The sequence below is a fragment of the Micropterus dolomieu genome, linkage group LG04 (genome assembly GCF_021292245.1).
Source record: "Micropterus dolomieu isolate WLL.071019.BEF.003 ecotype Adirondacks linkage group LG04, ASM2129224v1, whole genome shotgun sequence".
Classification (NCBI taxonomy): Eukaryota; Metazoa; Chordata; class Actinopteri; order Centrarchiformes; family Centrarchidae; genus Micropterus; species Micropterus dolomieu.
The window spans coordinates 28596639-28621250 of record NC_060153.1 but is presented as its reverse complement, the minus strand read 5'-3'; the positions used below and the strand labels follow the sequence as shown (position 1 = coordinate 28621250).

At 38.6% G+C, this 24612-nt stretch overlaps 3 protein-coding genes across 4 annotated transcripts; 1 reads left to right on the top strand and 2 right to left on the bottom strand.

Annotated features, from left to right (window-relative positions):
* Positions 1 to 691: 691 nt before the first annotated feature.
* Positions 692 to 4959, bottom strand: LOC123969388 (group XIIB secretory phospholipase A2-like protein). The gene is made up of 5 exons (XM_046046746.1): positions 4779 to 4959; positions 3202 to 3527; positions 2471 to 2559; positions 2008 to 2173; positions 692 to 1124 (listed from the first exon to the last, which is right to left on the bottom strand). The coding sequence occupies exons 2-5, from the start codon at positions 3479 to 3481 to the stop codon at positions 1006 to 1008; spliced, it is 654 nt and encodes a 217-aa protein (XP_045902702.1). The 5' UTR covers positions 3482 to 3527; positions 4779 to 4959; the 3' UTR covers positions 692 to 1005.
* Positions 4865 to 13089, top strand: LOC123969360. 2 transcript variants are annotated; one of them, XM_046046682.1, is made up of 11 exons: positions 4865 to 5095; positions 5201 to 5279; positions 6252 to 6620; positions 6943 to 7056; positions 7210 to 7324; positions 7421 to 7530; positions 7631 to 7767; positions 7867 to 9683; positions 9785 to 9883; positions 9986 to 10080; positions 11673 to 13089. In XM_046046682.1, exons 1-11 carry the CDS (start codon positions 5013 to 5015, stop codon positions 11997 to 11999), a joined length of 3345 nt encoding a protein of 1114 aa, XP_045902638.1. In that variant the 5' UTR covers positions 4865 to 5012; the 3' UTR covers positions 12000 to 13089. The 2 variants fall into 2 exon arrangements, with proteins under 2 accessions (XP_045902638.1, XP_045902637.1); XM_046046681.1 differs by having other exon boundaries at positions 9782 to 9883.
* Positions 12918 to 24612, bottom strand: LOC123970451 (integrin alpha-L-like; the record flags this gene model as incomplete). Its single annotated transcript, XM_046048496.1, has 15 exons — positions 12918 to 12950; positions 13129 to 13245; positions 14252 to 14418; positions 14789 to 14968; positions 15565 to 15790; positions 15965 to 15987; positions 18125 to 18381; positions 19119 to 19342; positions 19739 to 19889; positions 20064 to 20194; positions 20289 to 20419; positions 21060 to 21153; positions 21288 to 21370; positions 22847 to 22935; positions 24488 to 24612. Coding segments are annotated over 15 exons (2031 nt in total), but the record flags the coding sequence as incomplete, so codon positions are not given.

The following is a 24612-nucleotide window of genomic DNA, read 5'->3' as shown; positions in this document are numbered from 1 at the left end:
AAGAGCTGAACCAGAAAAGTCTTAGATGTAGTAAAATGATCTGTGTACAGTAGATAAACCCTTTTGAGCCAGCACAGTTTTGCATTTGGCACCACTGTACTCTTGTTTGCCTTTTTAGAGCTGTAGCTCAGATTTGGACATGTTACACAATATTATTATTATTAGTAGTTGTAGTAGTATTGGTATTATTTGGAAGCCTCTTTAGATGTTCCTCTGACTCAAACTAAAATAAATGTACTCGGACTTTGTCTTACCAAATATATGGACTTAAAAGAAAGCTTTACTGTTTATTTTCCCAACAACAAGGTCTAAATGCTGTTTCAAAACTCACTCCACCTTGTCAACACTCATTCCTGTTGGAGAAACACTAACGAAAGCGCTAGTTACAGCGTTACAAATGTTAAAATGTTTCTAACCATAGTAGTTTATGGTAGTTATGGCCCTGTCACTGGTGGTAATAATGGCACATTTCTCTCTCCATTTTTCATTACTTCCAGTTGATTATTATTATTAAAACTGGTACCCATACTAAGTACTCTAATACGTGAATTGGCTAATGCAATGTACTGATCTGAGGACTAAGAGGAAATAATTCAGTACTATACCATGAAATGAAATAGTTACATTCATGTATTTGTCAATAACATTTATTCATATAGTGAACTATGACATGTTACACATATGACACACATCACAAGAGGCTATCTATAGCTTTTCTTATGTAATATGCTATTTCCATCTGTATTATACTGATGGCATTGATGCACCTCTAGAAACTAACAAATACACGTTTGGCTTGCAACACAGTGTTGAACTTTTAACAATAACCTACATTTTGTTGCAAAGTAAAATAGTGACTTTGAGCAAAAGCACAACAAGAGCTTCCAAATAGGTAACTCGTGTAGTCACACAGCAGTCTTTGCAACACCGTAACTCAGAGCCTCATCATTCGGTATGTTGCTCAAGTTGATACTGTTATAAATAGAGAGTGGTTTGTGTTTTATTCTAAAGTTCATCTTTTTCCTCTCCTTGACAGTAGCACGCTGCTCTCTGGCTGTTCATGTAGGGTCTGCAGCCCAGAGTCCACACCGTGTTGAACAAGGTGTCAGCTACCGTTTCACATGCTGAGGAAAGAAAACGAGGGAAACAGAAGCAGCGCTGGCAGTCAGTACAAAGCAGTATATACAGAAGAAGGTCATTTTCGACATGTTGCAGTAATTTAACATTTATTCAGCCTACGCTTCAATTCAGAAAATGTACAAATATCAGCTGTTGACAAGACTTTTTGCACTTTTCTAATATGACCCTAATTTTTTCACATGGATTTTATACATTACATTAACGCCACATTCATAATTTTTTAAAACTTAAGTAGACTTTTGCAGAGTCACTGGCTGAAATACCCAGAGCAGCAGTGAACTTTTCCAACCCCACCTGCTTTTTTCAAGGAGGGAAATTTTTAAAATGACGTATCGAGTCTCACAACTGGTCATCATGAGATCATTTTCAGCTGTCACATGTTGGGCCAATGTAAGTCAACTCAGGCCCTGTCCACAGTAGCAAGTATTGAATGCAAGTAGAGTGTGTACCCAAATCAGTACAGTTTTATTATTAAAGTCAGTGGTGGACAGTAACTAAGTACATGTGCTCAAGTACTATACTTAAGTACAGATTAGAGGTTGATTAATGGAGAAAATTATCAGTGGATTAATCCATAATTGCAGTCTGATACAAAAACGTAGCAATACTTTTACTGTTAAAACTGAAGTACGTTTTCCTGATTATACCTGTATACTTTTACCCAAGTAACATTTTCAGTGCAGTACTGTTGCTTGTAATATAAAGTGTTTTTAGAGTGGCATGTTAGTACTTTTACTTAAGCAAAGGATCTGAATACTTTGTCAACCACTGATTAAAGGTGAGAATAGAAGGCAGAAAAGTGCTGAAAATGGTGATGGGCTCAGTAACCCTGCCCTGGATGAAATAAAGATCAAAAAATTTACCAACCTTCAACTTTTGACACAAAGCCAAGGCTCTTCTTGAGGTCAGAGCAGATGCTGTGGAGGCACCAGCGGAACTTGGAGTCGCAGCGGTACTTGTTGGAGCCGCAGGTGTCGTAACACATATCCAGCTGATTGCAACACTTGGTCATAGCAGGGATGCCGATGTCCATCTGGCACACAACAAAGACAATTAATGGTCCATTAAATTGTTTAGCAGGGCTAAATTGAAATATTAGGGCGGAGGATGTTGCAGCTTTTTTAAGTCGTGGGGAGGGTCCAAAGCAAATGTCATTAACTCTGGGGAGCGTCTTGGTTTTTAAAAAGTCAAACATAAGTTTTGACCCTCTTCCCCACACCAATAGTTTTTATTTTAGGGATGTAGATTCAACTCTTTCTATCAGTATCAATTTTCCAAGTTAGATAAATTACATGAATTTTCCCTGAATAGATGAATAGAAGAAGAATACCCCATCTGGAACAGGAAGACCAAAGAAGTAAGAGCTACATCCATCAGGTTCTGGCATCTGGTAGCCAGCACGAGGAAGAGGAGCTTTACCTGAGAGGGGAAGCAAAGCAAAACAGGTGTAGCTCATGTTTCACAACAGGCCAGTGGAAATGGGCTGGACTCTGACAACCATGTAGGTTTAAAAGTTGATCCGTGTTTGCCCATAGAGAAACAAAGGTTACTTATTTGGTTCATATCCATTCACATCATATTCGTCACTGCATGAAACCTCTCCTATCATGGTGGGGTCACAGTCCATTTCTAGGCCCTCTTCCATTTGATAACAAAGGTAATGAGTACAAGTACAATCATACGTGAAGGTAAGTATCAGAGCATTATTACTGGGTTTCAATTGGTGTCCCATACAGGCAGTACAGGCAAAGTATTTTGTGTTTTCCCCAAGTGTTTTATTGTGTTGAAACAGCATCAGCTGGAGGACTCCAAACACTCCTCAGATATCCTACCCTTGTGGAATAATTTTATGTGGGTTACCAGCAGATTGTCCTACTGCGTGTGATCAGTGTTCCAAGACATTTCCTACTTTGAATTAAGATTTAATTCTAACATCTTTTGGAAAAAACAACCAAAAAGATAAGTCAGTGGTGGAACTGGCTGGTGAAAGGCTGATTGGCAGTATTATTCTAACATTAAGCCACACTGCACAAGGCTTACTGATCAATTTAACTGACTTACCATATCGACAGCGGTATTGGCACACTCCATCACGTCCGCCCATGAACTCCAGCATCGAGTCAAAGTAGCCGCCGACTGACTCAAAGCTGTCTCTGAGGGAGTTTAGTCCCCACTCTTGGTTCTCGTCCTCCGCCTGCGTGCCATCAGAGGCCTGGCCCTGTGGTGGTGCTGCTGCTGCTGCTGCTGTAGCTGGGTCCTCCTCAGCCTCTTGACTGACAGCACTGTGGATAAACAGGCCCAGCAGGAGCAGGAAGGGAGCAAGAAGGGCCCAACGGGTCATCCTGTAGCTCAAAATGCTTAGTATGAACAGACTTCGAGTGCAGAGACTGAGGGGAAACACAAACACATGCACAGAGGCAATACTGAAACACTCTGCGTGACCTGCACTTTGAGCCAGACTCAGGGACGGCCTCATATGTGGAGGAACAAAGTCCAGCTTCTATCTCATCTGAGCTTTTATCATTCTTGCTGATTGATGAGAGTTTGCTTGTTCACTATTCAGCCAAGAGGATTCAATAACATTTTAATCCCATTAATTTAAGTGTTAATCTCTCTTGACAATAACACATAGTAGCAAACTGGACACAGTAGCTTTGCTTTAAAATGAGAGAGCATCAACTTTGTGCTCCGCTGCCTGGTTTATTAAGTCAGTACATTCATGTGCAAATTGTTTGTCAGTATTAGCAAATTAATGAAATTACCACATATAACTCCCACACCTGATAGCTTTTGCTACTGAAACATAAAATGAGTGGGTGTAAATCCACAGACTGAGACCTAAATCTAAATACTCCCTCAGTGTGTGTGTGTGTGTCTATGTAGTTGTTCAAAAGGATGTTTCTGACATTTGGTTTTTCATATCATAAAAGCGTGACCAAATTTGGATTCTCTGAGGCAATTGTATTATTGTAATTGTAAGTATCACAATTTTCTGCCCTCAGTTAATATAATAATTATTCTAACAGCAACAACTGTACATCAATGCATTTGAATGGAAGACTTTGTACAGCTTTGTCCCCAAATCCCACCCAATGTCTCCAAATCTCAAGGGATTTAATCTCATTTGACAAATTAAGATTATTCTAATGTGACAAATCATGGGATAATACAGTACTTTTTTTAGAAATCTAATTTATAGAAAGAACATATATTATTACAATTATTACAATATTATGGCCTTTTTCCTAGCAGACATTGTCATAGTAGGAGATTTGAAGATTCTTTTAACAGATAGCCAAATCCTTGGATCAACCCAACCCAGAGCTGCATCACAAAAGGACACAAATAAGAAAAAGCATCAATAGTACATCCATTTAGAGTGTGTACACTGAGCTGGGTTAAAATTAAACCCTTTGTTAAGAAAAATCTGCAACAGTGTACGTAGGCCTACATGATTAATTGACTTTCTGTCACTTTGGGAAAAACAGGAGAAGACGTGGATGAAGTGAAGGGTTAGTAGTTTTGAAATACTACATCGTTTTCTCAATAAACTATAAAAAAAAATGGGGTGGTCATTATACAGAACATAATTTTCTGGTGTATTTGGTGACGTATGTACAGACAATACAAAACTTTACCACTAGGGAGCGCCAGTCGTCAGGGTCCGCGCACCCCCCGTCCATATTTGGTAGAGTCCATCGAGGTGACGTCGATCTCAAACACGGAAGAAGAGGGGAAGGTAAACGGTGGAGTGACGTTTGTAGCTAACGGAGCCATGTGAACCACAGTTTACTGGACTCGAAACCTGAATATTTTGGGGCTTCGTCAGGCCTGAACAGAAAAACATAACACCTAATGACAAGCAAAATAAAATGGCTTTTGCAAACCTGTTCACGAGACTGTCTGTGGTTGAAGAAGATGTCAGGAGCCCTGGTCAACCAGCCTTTACACACCGGTATTGAACCATAGATAGCCATTAGCTTTGCTGTGTTTGAAAGAGCTGTTCTAATTTAATGGCTTTCATCTATATCAGTTAATATACATGACTTGTGTTTCATAGGAACGACACTGACAATGGCAAAAGAGGCAATGCCAGAAAGAGGAAAACCCAGGGTGAGCAGGCTGGCCCTTACTCAAAGGTGAGTTGAAGTTGAACTATAATGTAATTTGATTACATTGTAAAGTTAACATCACATATTTAATATTTGTGTCCTTGTTCCAGAACTTTGTTGAATTTTCACATGTCACAGTTGGAAGTATTAGCTGGCCGCACCGCTACATCTGATGGAAAGTTGTAGGTTTCTGCATTATTTTAGATACACTCAGTTTCCAGTTATTGTGGTAAAGGTATGCAACACTAATACAGACTAATATAACTGCACTGCAATAAACCGTACCTTCATGAAGGCTGTAGGAGTTGTCTGATGCACACCTGGTAGACAGATGCATAGGAAAAGGATTTCAGGCATCAAATTCACCACATGAAACACACACATCTAATCTAATTACTAAAACCAAATCAAAAATACCTGAGACAATGGCAACATCAATAATTGATAATAAAGCAAACAGCCTTAAAATAAGACAACATATGTCAAGATTCATCAAGCACGAATGACAGATGGCAAGTGAAAACAAATAAAGATTAGTTGGGCAATTTTAAATAGGGATTTTTATCAACATCCCAAGTGTCATATCTAAACTGTAGATAACTTAAAGAAAAACTAATTTTAAAAAGTCTATTAATGAAGATGCATATAAAAAACAATAAATTACTATTAAGAAAATATTGTCTAAGTAGGCTAATATTACACACAACTTAGAAACACTTCAATATATCTTATTGCCTTCAAAATGACCGTACGGTTTATTCAGTACCTCTAAAAGAGTTTCAACAAAAACGGAATATTATAACTTTTATTGCAGGAATGTTGCATTAGACCGCATTCATTTGATGTGAGTCCACGTGCAACTGAGTTTACTGAAGTTCTTCAAGGTTTATGCTGCTTGTTGCATGAATTGTTATTTATGTTCTTGCAAAAGTTCAGATAAATCTTACAATATTAACAGACATCTTTGACATTTAATCTCTATGCACTTTCTTTCCACAGAAGCGATGTTACCAAGCCCAAACAACCAGAACTTATAATGCTACATCCTTCAAAGACGATGACTCCAAGGCTATACGCTACCATATGCAGAACACTTATAGTGAACACGCAAATGTTGATTTCAACAAAGAGGTGATACATAACCAAAGAAATAAAGCTGGCTACAGTAACGTGTATCACAAAGGTCAGAATTACAAAACCAAAAATAATCATCATGCAAACAATCAGCAACAACAAAAAAAGAAGACCGAGAGGCAGAACAATCGGCATCAGCAGAAGGGTAGAGGGAAGCCTGCCAATAGAGGTGGCAGCCATCAGTCAAGACCTACATGGAGAAAAGGTAGATGGGACGATAAAGATAATAAGCAGGTAAGCAGGAAACGGTTGTGCTTTTCAGGATATATTTTATCCATCATCAAATGTTTGTTGCGGTCTGAATGAAAGGAAATTTGCATGAAGAGGAATTTAGTTCTTTTTCTGAATTAAAAAATGTTTTGTACTGTGCAATATCAACATCAGACACACGTAATCTACACAAATCAACCCACTAAATTTAAGTGAAAAAGGAACAGCCCCTAACACAGGCTCAAAATGCCCCTAGGAATTAGGTCAGGGGCCAAAACAATGCTTCCTTCAAAATGTATTAATCATCTATTAATGAAAATGTTGTTATGCTCATCTTTCCTCTTAGGACTTCCAAGCAAAAAAGACGAGGTCCATGACACAGGAGTTCATGGACCAGAACGCTTTGTTGGTGGATGGGCGGTTACTTTGTCGACATTTCATGTGGGGAAGGTGCCTCAAGGCAGGTTACGTTTATCGTGTGTATTAATAATATTTTTTAAAAGTGATATGACGCCAAAATTGACAAGTCAGAGTAACTGGCCTCATGCTTTTATCGAGTGCTGTTACAACTAGTAGTATCATAACATTGCTTTCTTCCCTTTCCTGTATGCAGGGTGACGACTGCCAACTGGAACATATTCAGGGTTACAACGACCTCATCAAAGAAGTTTGCAAATTTTACGTCCAAGGATTCTGCACGAAAGGGGACAGCTGCCCGTACATGCACAATATCCTTTGAGAGCAATGACCTTTACAGCTTTGTGGTGATGAGTATTGTACTGCGAACTGTGAAAAATCTATTATTTCCTTAAACTAAGCTGCACAGTCCTTCCCCTGCAAGTTCTTCCATAAAAAAGGAAAATGTTCTCAAGGAGCAGATTGCAGGTTTTCACATGAGCAGCTTAATGATGTCACTACCAAACTGTTGGATGAGGTGTGTACGTAAAAGTTCAGTCATGAAAATGTTCTCAAAATGTTTTATTTGCATTGTTCTGTGCTGAAAATCACATGTGCGTCACTTCTTCTCACTGCAGGCACTAAAACGGGATAATGACCTTTATGAACTTGCGAAAAAAGCCGAACAAGAGTCGTCAGGACAACCAGCGAACACGGACGAGTCTGAAATTCTAGAAGCCAATACAACCCCTGATATACTTCTACAACCACTTAGGTATGCACATACAAGCTTAAGCCTGTCTTTGTGATTTTGTCACACATACAAGTTATGACTTTTAGAATTTATATTCACATGAATATTTGTATTTTTCAGGCCTAACTTTTACAAAAGCGCAGACACAAATGCTGAGAAGGAAGCCTTGTTATGTCAGACTGAAGAACTGGCTGATTTCATGAAGGAAGCTGTCCCATCACATGAGTCAAATGCCACGCAGCCTCATGGCCCCCCATCACCTAAGCTTAGTCATGAGGAGCCAGTTTGTTATTCAGTTGAAGCAGTGCTTGGACCTCAGCTGTCCAGACCTTTCTCTAGTTTCTTCACAACTCCAGGAAGTCAACAATCTGCCCCTCTCACGTCTTCTGATTGCACACCCGGCTCTGCAAACCAAAGCAAAGTTCCCTACTCTGTTGATGCTGTTCTCAGGTCTTGTAAATCAGTGGGATATTCTACCCTTGAACACACGCCTGGCCCTCCTACTGCACAAATAGTTTCCTATAGCCCAAAAAGTTACTTTGAGAACACTAAGCCTTTTCTAAACTCAGAACACCAAAATGAGAAGGTGTTATATTCGATAAATACCAGAAATGTGGAGAAGAAATCCCAGGAAAAAATGTTCAAGAGCCTGTCATCCCTCCAAATGCACACTGGCCGGATTTCAAAGACCTGCCCTAATCTTACTCTGGCCTCGGGGGATCACAAGAAACAAGGTGGGGATATGCCAGAGTCCCTGAAACCTGCCCAAAATGATTCTCATGAAGTCAAGTTGGAATTGGTGCATTCTCGTGTCACTGTGGCAGAGAAGTCTGCATCCTCCAAAAGCAAAGGAGATATGAAAGGAGGCACGCACCTGCCTACGGACAGTACATGCTCTGTAAACTGTAAAAGTGATGGTCTTCCTTTTGGATCCAATAAGAACAAAAGCATTTTTTCAAGGCCCCCTAGTAAGACACCTACTTCCGAACGTCCAACACAACTAACACCGCATCTCTCTGTTCAGAGAGCTGACTCACAAGCCTCAGTAAAGCCTTTTTATCCCTCTTCAGGTTTCACAGAGATTAAAGGTGGAGGTGCGGCTCCTGTTGAACCTGCCACCAGCCCCTTTAAGACAAGTGAAACTACAAACTCGGTCAGTTCTCATTTTGCTGCAAAACAACCCACTGAGATCCACCTGCACTCCAAAAAGACACAATCTGACCTCAAACTTGGCACAGAACATCATTCAACTGAAACCACAGCACATTGCAGCAGTAAAGTGGCACATTGTGGTGATTTGGCAGTTGGGTGTAAAAAGACTATGAAAAGACCCGTTCATAGCCTCTTCGCAGGCCCCATCTCTGACACTCTGCAGCCTTTAGACGATTCTGTAACAAGTTCCTCTTGTCCTCAGGGTTTAATTCAGTCTTCCTGCCCTGCTCCACAGTCTGCAGATTGCAGAAGTACTCCTGCTAAAACTGTGCTTGAACCTGACAAAGCCTCTGCCAGGTCCTTCCTCAGCCTTTTTGCTGCCCCTCTCAGTGCTGCTCCTCTCCCACACATGCCGCCTCAACCAGATTGTTCAAGGACTTCCTCCTGTTCTCAACAGTCAAACCAGTCCATTGATAACACATCTCATTCATCAGACTCCAAACAAAGAGCTTCTAATTTAGAGACACCTCTCCCACTACAGGTCAGAACTGATGTAAAAGAAATCTCTCCCCTGCCAAGATCCCCTAATTTCTCTTCTAATCCTAAAATTGGAAACGAAAACAGTCCTGAGCATGTAAATCAGCATACAAAGCAGCTGTTGAATCCCGTCTGTAGTCTTGTGTCCAATTCTCTTGGTGAGATGTCTACCGATCCTACTCCTTGTGGTAACAGTCCATTTACAACCCATGTTCGTGAGCAGCTGCCCGACATCTCAAATCACAAAGGTAAGGACATGCCACACATTGCACACTTACACACATACTAGTTCAGGAAATGTTTACTTGCACTGCTGAAATATGTTGTTAATCCCTTGTTCATTTAGTAGACTCTGCAGCAGCAGCCACTGCAAATTCAGTTCTGAAGACTCTGTTTCTGTGCCTAAGCCCCTACCAACAGGACAGCATTCAGATCAGTGTCCCTTCAGGTGCTCATTCTGTTTATTCAAGACATTTCTATTCATATTTGAGTATAAAATCGTCCTGGTAGACTTGAACAATAATCTGTTATTGTTTTGATTGCATTTCAGAAAGTGACACAAAGGACAAAAGCAGTACGGGGTGTGTCTCTGAGAAGCAACAGCAGGAAGCTAAGAAAAAGGGGAGGCGGAAGAAGAAGCTCAAGGTAGGTATTTTACTGTAAGGACGGGGCAGCTTTTTGTACCCATAACACATGTAGTGTTTGTCAAGTGGGGCCTCACCAGTTTTGAAACGATTTACTTTTACTTTGTGTACTTTTATTAAGTGACCGTTGCTAATGGGTGCTCCTCTTCATCTACCCTTAAAAACATAAATCTTTAAAAGCTGGTCACTATATAGTATGTATGACCGGATTTCCTGTGGAACTGCAGGAGGGTGTCCAGAACAAATTTCCCAACAGGAAATAAAGGTGTCTTATCTCTTAAAGATGGGGTATGCGATTCTGGAGATGTCAATACCGTGACAGAGCGAACAATGCCACAGCAAGTTCAATGTAACATTGTGGATTAGCAAACTGTCGCTACAGTTGCTGTTGCGAAGCTCACATGCAGAGAGGACGAGACGGTCCCAGAGCAGCACAACAGCTCCAGACACAGCATATCTTGGTGAACTAGAAAATAAGTTAAGTGTCCGCAGGCAGGTCATTTAATGTTATCTGACACACAAATCATGGTTACAATAGTGTTGTGTGGCAGCCACCTGTTTACAGAGCCAGTGCTGTGTACAAACACAAGATATTTATGTTTTTTTTGGTGCACACACAGAACGGACAGCTAGCGAACCGTGAGGAGATACCCGCTGAAATGACAAAAAAAAAGACGCATATTGGATTAGAATAGCATAGTCCACTATTACATTTATTGTTTAATTTATAGCCACATTATAGCCTCACAGAGCTGCTAGGATAATGGTGTATGTGGTATTGACTTATACAAATTTCCTCTTAACTTAGGACAATTATTGTCCTAATCTAATGACGAAACATGTCAGTATTTTCTTTTCATACCACTGTGTACTTCTACTCTTATAAATTATTATAGTACAAATGTATGAAAAGCCATATCAAATGTTTTGTTATAAATTAAACTACAACAACAAGAAGATGATTAGTCAATTAATTGAAAATGTGAAGTTGAAATGGTCATTTTTCATGTAAAAACATTCCATGTTTCCTGCTTCTCAAATTTGATTTGTTGCTTTTCCTTTAAATTATTTTAATAATTTATATGTATTGTTAATAATTTTGAGGATTGGCCTGTTGGTTGGACAAAACAAGCATCGTGAAGGTGTGACTTTGGGCTCTTATTTTTGTACAAACCAAACAATCTATCAATTAATGGTGAAAATAATCAGCAGTTTAATCCGTAATGAAAATAATCATTAACTGAACAGATTTGAAGAAACTGCTGATATGTTACGCTGCACTGTAACTTTTAAACTCCTGTTTTATTTTGCTTTTATTTTCTATGTAACTCTTTAAATTGTATTTGAATGTCTTTTTATATTGCACTATGTTGCTTTTATGTAAAGCATTTTAAATTGTTTTACAAAAATTAAGCTCTAGCACAGAGAAATAAGATGTCTTGAGACTTCGGATGTTGTTGCTGTTGATTTTTGGAATTCCCATCGGCAGGATGAGACTGTCGAGCTCTATAGCCCAAGTTGTATTGGATCCTACCTTTCTCTGAATACTGTGTGGTTGCCAACCGCTTTCTGCTTGTTCTTGTTTCTCCTTAGACTCACGATTCTCACAAACAGTCCCCCGAAGAAACAGTTTTACAGCCATCAGAGCACCAGCCCTTTCTTCAGACTCATCCAGTCTTCTTGGAGGCAACAGGTGGGTCGAGTGTCGGCAGTCCAGGAATGACTGAATCTCAGGAGAGAAACTCTGGCACACACAACTTGCCATTCAAACCAGTGTTGCCGCTGATGCAGCATTATACCCGATCAAGACTGAAGTACACATCAGAGGAAGGAAAGTCGGTGAATGGGAACATGTCGGCCACACCACTCAAGGACCTTTTCAAGACTTTAGACGCCTCTGTTTTCCACTTCGGACATTAACGCTGGAATTGCTCGTGTGTGGAAACACTCTTGAGTAGTCTTGCCTTGTGGTCCGTCATGGTAAACATCTAATGAGGGTGTACATATGTAAATCATGTTTTTTTTATTTCAAACCTACAGACTTTATTGGATTAGTCCTTTTTTGTGCCGTTTTTACAATTATATTTTTCTGCACATCAACATTTTTGTGAAAATAATTGAACATTAAAATATTTTAGGTTTTAACAAGTTTTTGTTCATTGGTATATATAAAAAAAAAAAAAAAGAATATGATCCCCAAACACTGATCTGAGTGTATCCTAGTAAATATGAGTAATTTATTCTACACTGACTGCATAAGTAAGTTTTGCAACTGATGGTGAATTCTACTTATTTTTGTTTTCAATGTGCATAAAAATGTTGTTGAAATACATGTTTAGATTTTCCCAGACATTACTGTTTGAAAACACAGAGACACATCGGGCAACAACTCTAATATCTACGTTTGAATCAGGATGTGTGTGTGTGTTATAAAGCAGAGTTAAAAGAGCACTCACAACTTCAGATGTTGTCTTTTTGATGCCATATATTGTACTTGGCCAACAACGAAGGAGGACATTTCAACAACACTGCACCAAAAACTTTGTATTCTGGGCAGATATACAGTATGTATGGAAACATTTGTGATATACTTTTATTATATACATGATGCTTCTCTCTTGCTGTTTGACATACTTGAAATCCAGCTTCCAAGTTCAGCAACACAGGTGTCATTTCCTCAACATTACTTTCGAAAGGGAACCTGTAAAATGGTTGTAGTTTCTGTTCAGGAAACTTGAAAACAGAGAGCAAGTCAAAAATTGGTCGTCAAAACAGAACAAGGACATGATTGTTGGTAAATGACGAACAGTTTTTTCTTTTGCATTTGTTTTAGTTTTATCATTTAGATTTCTCCAGACAACTTATAGTAATCTGGGGGAAATGGTGAAAACTTTTCACAGTCATGTGTTTACATGGAAGAAAGGTTGAGAGCTATGCACACCACAAGTGTGTGTATATAGAATAGATGTGTTGGTATCTTTTGTTGCATAATAAAAGAAAAGCAAAACGATCTAGACAGACTGCTTTCCGCTTTAGTCACCGTACATACCTCGGCAACAGCCTGCCTTTTGCTGTCCACGTTCAGGACGGCACTCGCTCTCTCACTATCAACTTGGAAGAAGTTTAGTCTGATGCTGACCGGTGATGATTTGTCATCCACACATTTCTGCGAAGGAAAATAAGAGTCATCATATTTTTAAAGAAATATTAAGCAACATTACTGGAAACATGAATAAGAAGAGTCTAGTTTAAAATTTCTAATAATGTGACAGAAAGGTGCTACATGGGCAGGTGGGTTGGTGAGGATTTGAGCTTTTGAAAAAACAAAACAAGGAAATGCATATCATCTGAAACAGAGCAGATGGACATACTTTATTAACCAACATTTAAGTTTAAATGGAAATCATCAGCACTTTATTATTTTTTAACACAAATATCAAGTTGATGGCTAAGAAGAGATTGAAAGTATAGCCCAAACATGCTCTCATTTTTTTACGCTTCAAGTGAAGCACACCTTTTAAACTATTTGCTAAATGTGTATATTTTAGGAGTTTCAAAGGTGTGGGCAGGGAGAGCAGTGGGGGAGATTTAATCATAGATCTCAGGCAGGATAAGATATACTTTATTAAGATATACTTCGATATAGATATAGTCAAATGCTTTTCACCTGAAGTTGGTGGGTTGTGGATTGCAGTGCTTGTTAACAGATAAGTCATCCCATAACTGTGCCTCCAGTTAGGGAGTGTTAGCGTGATGTGTTCGAGCGATGTGCCTTAAGAGCCCAGCCCTGTGTTTCACCGTGTGTAGTGGACTTAACAGCTGGTGAGGTGTGGCCTGTTGTACCCCTCCTTCCTTTTTTATGAATTGTTGAATAGTTGCTATTTACCTAATAAAGATTATTATGTAGTTAGTAGTTTTTTTATCCCTGTCTCCTGTGATTATTTAATGGTTCTGCCTTAGTGGGAGTTCAATGCCACGCTGGTACAAAAAACATATTTATTATTAATAAATAAATAAAAACATGCTTTTTTAAAATTCCCTCTCCACTTTTAAGGTGTAGTATTGATGGAAAGTAGAATTATAGGAGATCACCATCCATTAGATGTACTTAGGTGGATGTATGGATTATTTACATAGACAGGAAGGTCAGTTTCTCTATAAAATCTCCATACGGACCTGTAGACTGGGTAGTTGAAGCAGGTGTCTTTATTCCTGAGCTTTAACGTTGAGGTAAGATTCCTAGCTGTCTTATCAATCGGACTGAAGAAAGCTTGATGTGTTTCTCTCATTGGATCCAGGCTGAGCACACACAAGATGCTCAGTCCTGAGTTCCCTGCCCCTGCAAAAGCATCCAAATGGATTAAATTAGCCGCAAGTGAGAAGCATCAGCAGTTGTTGAGGAATCAGATTTGGGACAATCAAGAAAATTATTGGTGTAGGTAGGGTCAGCTGAATCTCATATTTCAGTTTATTTAAAAATGCAAGGCTCTGCTTAGTAAGAGTAACTTGACAGCAGGCTGAAAAGCAGTGATTGCCCTTTTGGCTGGAGGTTTAAAGCCTGTTTTACTTCGAACTACACCCAACATCACTCATGCGTCTGGTTGGCTATGGTCAGACCAGATGTCTGACTGCCCATCACAATGAAACCAACTTGGCCAGAGAACGCCCTTTTCTTTACCAACCCCCGTACAATTTCTGTACAGTCCCTCATTGGATCAGGTCCCTACCTGCTTTGCTCTTTGTTGTTTCGACCATTTCAAAGCAAGCAGTTAAGGTAACCATTGGTAGGACTATATTTTCCTCGGTGTTACCCAGACAGTCAGTTGTCTCAGTGCATATCTCCTCAGGTTGAAAAGACAGACGAGCCAAGACATTAAAAACACGCCAAACATACATTGATTTAAAAATGGATTAGCCAGGGCCGGCCCATGGCATAGGCGACATAGGTGGTTGCCTAGGGCGCAAAATGTTAGGAGGCGACACCGGCATAAGCCGTAATAATAATCAAGTGCATGTGTTCCCCATACTGTAGCCTGTGTTTGATTTTATTACTGTATCATTTTGTTATTGTATTATTGTATAAGTAAGCACATCGTGAGCAATGTACAATCCAGAGTCAAATTCGTCATGTGTACACATACCTGGCAAATAAAGCTGATTTTGACAGTTGTGACGAGTGGTAACGTAACTGGTCGAGTTTTGCTATATAAACATATAAAAACTGGGTCTGTTTTGGGACTGTGAGGCGCCAATTTCAAATCTTAGATTCTCCGACACTGTCAGACACAGGATAACACTCCAGCCCATGATTTCAGGTTTACAGGTTTTAAAGATTGACACCCTCCTCATGTTATTCATCAGTATGGATTTCGAGGTTAAGTCCAAACCAGTGTTAGCCTGATCTACTGGCATGTGTCTAACCCTGATGATGAATGATTGATCCTGACTGACAGGAAATCTGCAGCTGCGGTTTTCTCTGTCTCACCTGGCTGAAATGACTCCGTATCCCTCGGTGTCTGTCGCCAATTTTCTCTCACTGAATCTGAACCTTTATCACAGCCCACCTCATCAGTCAGTGTATAGACGTAGATCTGGCCTTGTGTCTTCTCCTGAGGCTGGTTAAACAGGGGAGCTCCCACCAGCAGGAAGTCAGTGTTACCGTCTGAGTTGACATCTACTGAGCACAGCTCTGCACCAAAGTAGGAACCAATCTGAAAGCGTGTGAGTTACAAACAAGTTTTAAGTAATTGAAGTTGGAAAAGAAGAAAAAAGTAACTTTACCATGTTGACAAAACCAACATGTATACATTCTATCCAGGTAAAAAGTGTTCTGTGCTAATGCCACTGCATTGGTCTTGACAAGCAATATCTTCTGTCCCCCTTACAATCTCTGTTATCTCTGGAGCCACTTGCACAGGATCACAAACCAGTCCACAATACATACCATTTCTTAACGACATATGCGGATAATATTTTAATTCATTCTTTAAAAGACTATTTAACATGTTTTGAAGTATTTCAGCATATAAGATTATAAATGAATTGAGTGGCCACACCTCAGTTAATATCCCAACAGTTCAAAATTTCAGGGATTAATCTAACAAATTTGACTTTGCTGAATGTAGGCCGTAGAGCTGCTTGACATAACGCTGAAGAAAACCCAGTACACCACATAACCACAATGTCTACGGTTCGACTGGAGACATTTGCTGCATGTCATACTCCTCTCTCTGACCCTGATGAAGGCCACAAGCCAAAGATGCGTTGGTCTGACAATTAAGGCGTTGTGGAGTTTTGATCTCTTCAGACTTTCCCCCCTCTCTATGCACTTTGGTACGGAATCAGATTTGTGCCAATTTAAACAAACAAAACCTTTTAAACATCAAACAAAGAAAAAGAATTTGAGCAAGAAAAAAACTAACTAATAACACCTTTTGCTCTCACTGTCAGTTCTGCCAGCTCTCTCATTTGCATTGCTTCACTTTTTGTTTGCAGTTCTGACACAAATGTCTTGTGTGGGCGGGTTTTTCAGGGGTGCATCTTTATTGGCTAATGAGTGTTTGAGTGACAACTCAGTGCCCCAGACGTTCAGCTGTGTTGACACCCTATACACTGGAAAGATTACTAAAGTGAGTATTGATTATATATGTTGTCTGAGCTGTAGCCTCCAAGCCGTTTTGTTGTTTTAAGCCTTGCAGACATCATCAATAGGTCTGTTCAGGTCTGCAGGTCTCACAATTTTACATTGTTCTACAAAGAAAAGGCAAATTACTGTGTTTTTTAATGAAAGCTATCACACACAAACACAGTAAAGGCTAACGTTACATAGTTAGCAATCGTTTCAGATAATGCCAATTTTATAAGTAATTTAAAAGCTTAACTTCTAACTTAAGATAACAAAACAGCTAGCAGGCTAAATTGACAAAATAGGCACAAATCTCATTCCATACTTTGGAGCAAAATTGAAGTTGCACTGAACTCTGCTTCTACAATACTTATCTTTCTCCCTACATTTCCTGTTTCTCTCACACCGACTAACAAACTGAAGGAAAAAATACTACAACTAATATTTTAGAAATAATAAATACAGTTGACATACTCTGCTATCTGTATGTTACAAAATCCAAACTTTTACTAAATTAAATTATTTTAAAATATGCAACAAAATTTTTATTTTTCCCACATTTGAGCTTAAATGATGTAGGCTACTTTTCAGACATTGCGTAATCTGTCATTCAAGTACAAGAAGTTGTTTATCAGCGTATGTATGATAAAGCAGGTATAAACTTTCATATGAGAAATATGTGAAATATAGAGGAGCGTTATTCTTCTCTCCAACAGAAATAGAGTATCCTGCAACAGTGTCAGTCACATTTGACAATCTATATATTCACTCACATCAAATTGTATATAATATATATGCATACTGTCTAAGAGTTAAAATGCAGGGAAGGAAGTGTTCAGTTTCTAAAATCACGTCCAGTTTACAGTAAGAAGCTTAATGCTGTTGTTTGTTATTATAAAGAGGTTGTAGATACACTTTCACTCAGTTTATGATCCCATTTGTTTACTACTTTTACAATACAAAGCTATATTAATCTCATACTTTAGTTTGTAAACTAATCATTATAGTTTATATTTGTTATGTTTTTTTGTGGATAAGAGTTTATGTGGCTCAGGTCCAATTTGTTTGGTGACAGCTGAAGTTGCTTGATGACCTCTTGGATCCCTTCCTCATTCATGTTACAATCTTTTTATAATTTTTTCATCCTGATATGTCCACAATAGAATTTTACTGGTCTATTCTGTACACACATAATTCCTCCTCTGTTGCTCTTCCTGAGATTTCTGTCATTTTCCCCCTTTAAAACATTTTTCCTGATTGAAATTGGGTGTCGTGTCCTGAGGCAAATTTGTGATTTGTGGCTATATAATTGATTTGACTTGCATCAACTAAAATAAAATAGAACAAATATCTCAAGCCAAGTAAAAATATTAAAGAAGCAGATAATCTGAATAGAAATAAATAGGTTTATGTAAAATACCCATGTAAGAGTCCATCTGCATGTGTGGAACTTCAGTTTGTGTTGGCTTTTGTTTGTGGAGAAAACCACGCCAGCTGTTTGTTCCAACTGAACCCAGGATCAAGGTATCCTGTTGACATAAATATGCAGGTCTGGTCAAAGCATTGAAATGAGTGGAGCTACCAACACTTAACTGACCTGCGCAGTCAGACAACTTTGATTGTGGCTGTTTGGTCCAGTGAGGCAGTGGAGAGGAAATGATTGAAGAGACATCTAAAGATCAGGGACCACTACTGTCAGGCAAATCTTCTCAGTCCAAGGGAACTTTGTTTTAGAACAAGAAGGTGGCCTTTTAAGTCCAGCGTGGACCACACAGTAAGGAGTATGGACTGGTAGCCGGAGAGGTGGCAGATTACTTCCTGGGCACTGTTGAGGGGACCTTGGGCAATGTACCAAACCCCTAACTGTTGACTGACCGAAAAACCCTTAAGGAGATTAATAAAGTAATTCTTCTTCTTCTTATTGCCCCACTAGTGGTAAGAATATTTTTTTCTGTTGTTTAAAAAACGAGTTATTAAAAAAAACAAGTGCTTAAGGAACACCAAGTACATCAAAGTGAGATCCTGCTTTTTAGCCTTAAGTTTTAATAACAGTGTATTTACATACACTAATTACCTCTCCATAAAATAGTACAGTAATGATAGCGCACTGACAAGTCAAAGAGTATAATGAAAGGTCCATATTTCTAACAGTGAAAAGTCTGGACCTTCAGTTGTCCTCCTTGCTAAGGACAGAACATACTTTGGAAAGGTGCATTGCAGAAAAGCGTAACATAATAGTCCAAAATAGGTGTTGTGTAACTGGCTTTATTCATATTTTATGAAACTGTTGTTACTGTATATGAACTTTTACCTGATATTATTCTGTCTAAAGGTACTGTTTACCTGCACCCGTATGAAGGTAAAAGATATAGATTTTGAAAGCGTCCAGATTAGGTCTTTTTGACTTTACTTACCTTGTTACTATTGCAGGGGCACACCAGGAAGATAAAATGGATTTTTGTAAAAACAGTATTACACCAGTTAAAAACAACTTTACACCACCTTCCATTGTAAAGATCTTGTTGTGAAAGTTTTTCATCATCCCTATGAGTTCGTCATAGTTCTCAATTTTTAAGGCATATTTGTCGATTGGATCTGAAGCAATGGCCTTAAATTTATCCAGCTTAGCAGCTTTGACCTGAAACCAGAATGCTGCTTGAAATTATGAAGTACCTCCAAGTCCGATGTCAACAAGATAAACAACACCATGTTGCACAATAATAGACTCAAAACTGGAAACAAAACAAGTTGCTCTATTTAAGGCTGAGATCGGCCACGATTGTTAAAGTATTAACTGAAGACGAACTATTTGAAATGTTCCCATGCTGGTCAATGTAAATGTCTGAACAGGTCTGTTTTCTTCTGAGAAGTACGACTGTGAATCATCTGCATAGCAGTGAACAGATCAGTTCCAAGGATTGATCCCTGAGGTCCCTGATTGTTTTAGCTGAATAAACACATGATTCAACAAAGATTTATCTACAGGACAAATAAAACAAAATACTGTGACAGGTTATATCACATGACAGCTTACCCCAATGACAAAGCGAATGACATGTTTTTCATTATATCTTTTAATAATCCCATAATTGTCTGTATCACTGGGATCTCCATCTGTGATTAGTACCAGAACTTTAGTTGCGTCAGGAGAAGCACCTGCATCTGGGTTGTCAAAGATTTTCTCCCTGAAACAACAAATGTAAACATTTTTAATGCTCAGAATATTAAAAAAAACTAAACCTATCTACAAATAATATGGTCATAATCATACAGTTGGACTGTGCCACTTCTTGTCAATAACAACTGATATTTTAATGTAATTCAGTAGTTCAGGAGTTTGAGAACTGTTTGTAACTTACAACACAAATTCGAGAGCTTTGTGTGTGTTGGTGAGAGTCTTCATATGGGATTCATCGAGAGCTCTGCCATCATTAAAGTCACTGAAGTTAAAAACCATCCTGTAATCAAACGAGAACTGAACTGCTGCAAACTGAAAAAAAGCAGACACGTAAGTTTTCGTATAATATTCTGTGTATAATTAAGTAAGTCCTATGAATGTTTTAATGTTGCAGTAGTGCAGTGACCTTGACTGATGTGTTTGAAAGGCTCTTCATAACATCCTTTATGAAATCTTTATTTTGGTTGAACTCTGCTTCTGTCATACTTCCTGATCCATCAAAAAGAAAGACAAGGTCCACTGTCTTTTTTATGAATTCTGCAAAAAGTAGAGTTGTGTAAAAATGTGTAAAGAATATTTAGTCAGGACCAAACATTGAGAATAATATTTTGCTGCAAAAAGTAAAAGATTTTACAATCACCGAGTGGGAGAAGAGAAGAGACCTTTTGCTACGTTTGCACCTACCGTCCAGACTTAAACGTCGAAAACGAAGACCTAAAACGGAGAAGTCTGGAAATGCTGCTGACCCCGTTTTGCGTTTCGAAACTCCGAAACTGCCTAAACTTATAGGCTACTTTGCATGCTACCGTTTACTTTGCAACGACTCCCAGTCTGTTTTCCGGTGCACAGTCCCGTGTTATATTCAGTAACAGTCCCAACTCGTTATTGGTGCATGCAAAAAAAAGTCTGGTCTGATTCTTCATCTGCATTTCTTTATTCTTTCGCCAAATCTTCTGTAACTACGGAGTAGACCATCTGATTCATGCTTACACCGGCATGTGCATGCCCAGTATACGTGAATGGTCAATAGATGTGCGTTTTCAGTCGTTTTAATGTAGACAGAGATTAACTCTGATACGCAGCTAAAACGCTGGTGTGGACAAAGATCATATTCATTTTAATTCTCCGTTTGTAAACTAAAACGTAGTAGTGTGGATGGGGCCTAAATGTCTTTTACCTTTGACCCCTGTTGTGTAACAGGAGATTTGCTGAAGAGGATCTAAGATGTTCAGAAAGGAGTTTTTATTACATTCAAGGATTGCACTTGGACTTCAGACCTAGATCTGAAAATAAAAGAGGAAATAATTTAGATTCATCACATTGAATTGTTTTGCTTAGAACTTCATAGAAATTTCACAGAGATGGTGTATTTTATCTAACTTATCGGGCTTTGCTATTTTCTTACCGTGTATAGGGAGAGTGTGGCATCTTCAGTTATTGACAGTCCAAAGTGTTTGATTGGTAATATTTTGTTTGTGAGAGACATTTCTGTGAAAATAGCATCTGGTCAGTACTATTCATAAAAAAATACCATCATTCAGCTACAGTAAAATACAAGGCTGAATCCAATTGTCTGAACACTCCCTCTCCCCCCCTTTCTCTGTCTGTATCTCTCTCTCTCTGTCTATCTGTCTCTAGTTGTCTGACGGCCTGCCTATGTCTTTCACTCTCTGTTTGACTGCTTCTCTCAGTTCCTCTCTCAACCTCTCTGCACATGCAGAGTTTTGGAGGTCTGGATTGTGAATGTAGATTGTGAAATATTTACATATAGTCATATGGATGACACATTGAAACTACAACAACTTTATTACAGCTGTGCCATTATTAATAATGATAATTGAATCTGTGTCAAATTAATATTAAGTCAGAAGTTCAGTGTGTAATGTGTGTGTGTGTGTGTGTGTGTTAAGGAGGATCTAATGACAGAATGCAATATATTATCCATAATTATGTTTTCAGTGCTGTATCAAGACCTTACATAATGAACAGTTATGTTTTTATTACCTTAGAATGAGCCATTTCTATCTACATAACCGCGGGTCCTCTTACATGGTAGTCGCCATGTTGCACTGCCATGTTTCTACAGTAGCCGAAATGGACAAACTGCTCTACAGATCGCGTTTCGTCACTACGTTGAATATGTGCGATAAGGAAGAAGTAACGTTAGTAGTAGTAGTAGTTGACTGGTTCATTAGTAGTGTGATTCGTGTTGTGTCGGAATAATCAGAATCTTTTTTCCTGCTTAAATCCTTATTGCACAAAGAGAAATAGTATACATGGGACATAAAGAAGTAAACAGAACTTGCATAGACATATTTTGCAAACATGTAATTTGTAATATGGCTATAACGTTTAATTTGCGGTCCATGTAGAGTGAACTAGATGTCTCTGTCTCGCTCTGATAATGCTAATCCAGCACATCTTTGTTGTAGTGTCCATGTTGATTCCACATTCCTGATTAAGAGCACATGAACACGCATTGAAGTCGGAATAACAACTTCACAACTGGTGAAATTGAACCATCCTAGGAGTACGTAAATTCACTGAGACGCTGGTTGCAATTTGCAACCCTCACCACTAGATGCAACTAAAACGTACACACTGAACCATTAACAAATATTCTTTAAGATAAATAGCATACTGTGTGTAATTGCACATGAATTGCCTTTCCTGTGCAATTACATTAATTACAGGATCAACCTCTCGGCATTGGTGATGTAATAATTAAGGTCTGAATTCCCGTCTCATAGCACTTGAATTCCCCTCATAGTTCAGTGCCTTTGCAGACTTGATGTGGTGATGGTGAGCACTTCTGACATGTCACAGTACAAGTTTGTAAGTTCAGAGGGTAGACTTTTGGATTTAGCCTATGTTTTCATTTTATGTTTTGTGCAGTATTTCTTCATATATTATAATATTCTGATTAATTGTGGAATATTTATTTGACAAAACATATTAATGTACCTGGAATAATGAAGCACTGGTGGGTTTGGTTTAGATCAGATCTGCATGTTTCTTCAGATCTGTTTAGCTGCTGAGGTGCAGTGACAAGTCTCCTGGGGGTGAGGTCAACAGACATGAAAATATTAATCTTCTGGACCACATTTATACCAGGGGACAGATGTATAAATAATGCATTTGCACTAAACCCAAGTGCATGCCACAATTCATTATTAATCAACTCTTTGATATTTAATAATGATGATGTAAATATTATCACCAAGTATGGTATACAGGTGTTGCCTTAATAGCACACGCACTAAAAAAGCCACAGCTGCTCTGGCATTGTTGGAGAATGTCACCATTGCAACACAAAACCACATTTTTGGGCTAACTGTGACAAAACAACAATGACAACAATCATGGTAAGTCCCAGCTGCTGCATGTGCTTTGCTTATTCCTTCTTTTGCTGAGGAAGGGGGTTGCCTTTACCTATTTGCTTTGTTGAAATAGTAAATAGAGGCCAAGTGGCCTTTGAACTTATCAGGCTCTCATTAGAATATGGCTCATGGGCCTATCGGTTGCATTTATGACCATCTTGAGAAAACTATTAGGAACCATGGGCATAGTTGGACACAAATGTAAGATTGAACACCAAATACATGCTTAAATGTAATTTCTGCTGTAGCGTACTACTAGGCTACTACTACTGATCAGTACTAATGATTAGTGTTGGGTAGTAACGTGTTACTCACTACTGTAATATTATTACTTTTGCCCATTAACTAGTAGTGTAAAGGATAACTATTTCCAAAACAGTAATAAGATATTACAGTTACTAATCCAAGTAATGCTGCGTTACCTGAACGCACCATCCTTGATGTGAAGGCAGGTTTGGGGCATGATGATGTTGTTCAAGTCGGCAAGGCTGCTAGCCAAAAAGCTAAAGGAAGGATGGAGAACGAGGAAGATGGATGTTCCTCCGTTTTGTAACAATGAATACTGCTCTTATAAATGCATGTGCAGAAAAAACTGCAGTTCAAAAGTCAGGAGAGACTTTTTTTATTTTCTTATTTCAGCCAGTGGCGTTAAGAAACCTTATGTTTTGTAAAAAAAACAAAAACAAACAAACAAAAAAAAATACTCCTCACTGCTGTAGTAAAACCGTTTTTTATTTTGTGAAATATATTTCTGTATATCCATTGCCCATACTGTACAGCATCATCTGTTTTGAGAGGCTGCAGTGTTTTCAGTTTGGTTGATTGTTGACTCCTAAGGTTAATTATTATTATTATTTCTAAAATGAGCTGCTGAACAGGTTGTCCATCACTTTTTAGGATGAGGCGGCGGCAGGGGTATGAAAGCAATATAGTAACATAACTAGATACTTTTAATACCAAGTAATAAGTAAATTAATATTATTACTTTTTTAAGGAGTAATGAGTAAAAACTAACCGATTTTATTGCCAAATCCGTGACCTACTGGTACCTGAGTGTTTTTGCTGTGCACAGGGAATTTCTTGTTCTAAAAAGTAATTTATTACAATTTCTGAGTAAGGTGCCCAACACTGTAAATGATCAATATCAAGTGTTTAACAATGTGAGTAATAACAAGGAGGGCTTGCTATTACCAGTAATACCTTTTGACTGAAACATAGTACTTACCCGTTGTTCTTGCCAGAGATGATTTGAAGCACCTTGTTTCCAAAGAAATCGTTTTGTTCTGTAGTATTGATGTGGGGGGTTATTGTATTAATGTTGAAAGTGAAAGATACAGATGTGGCTGCAAT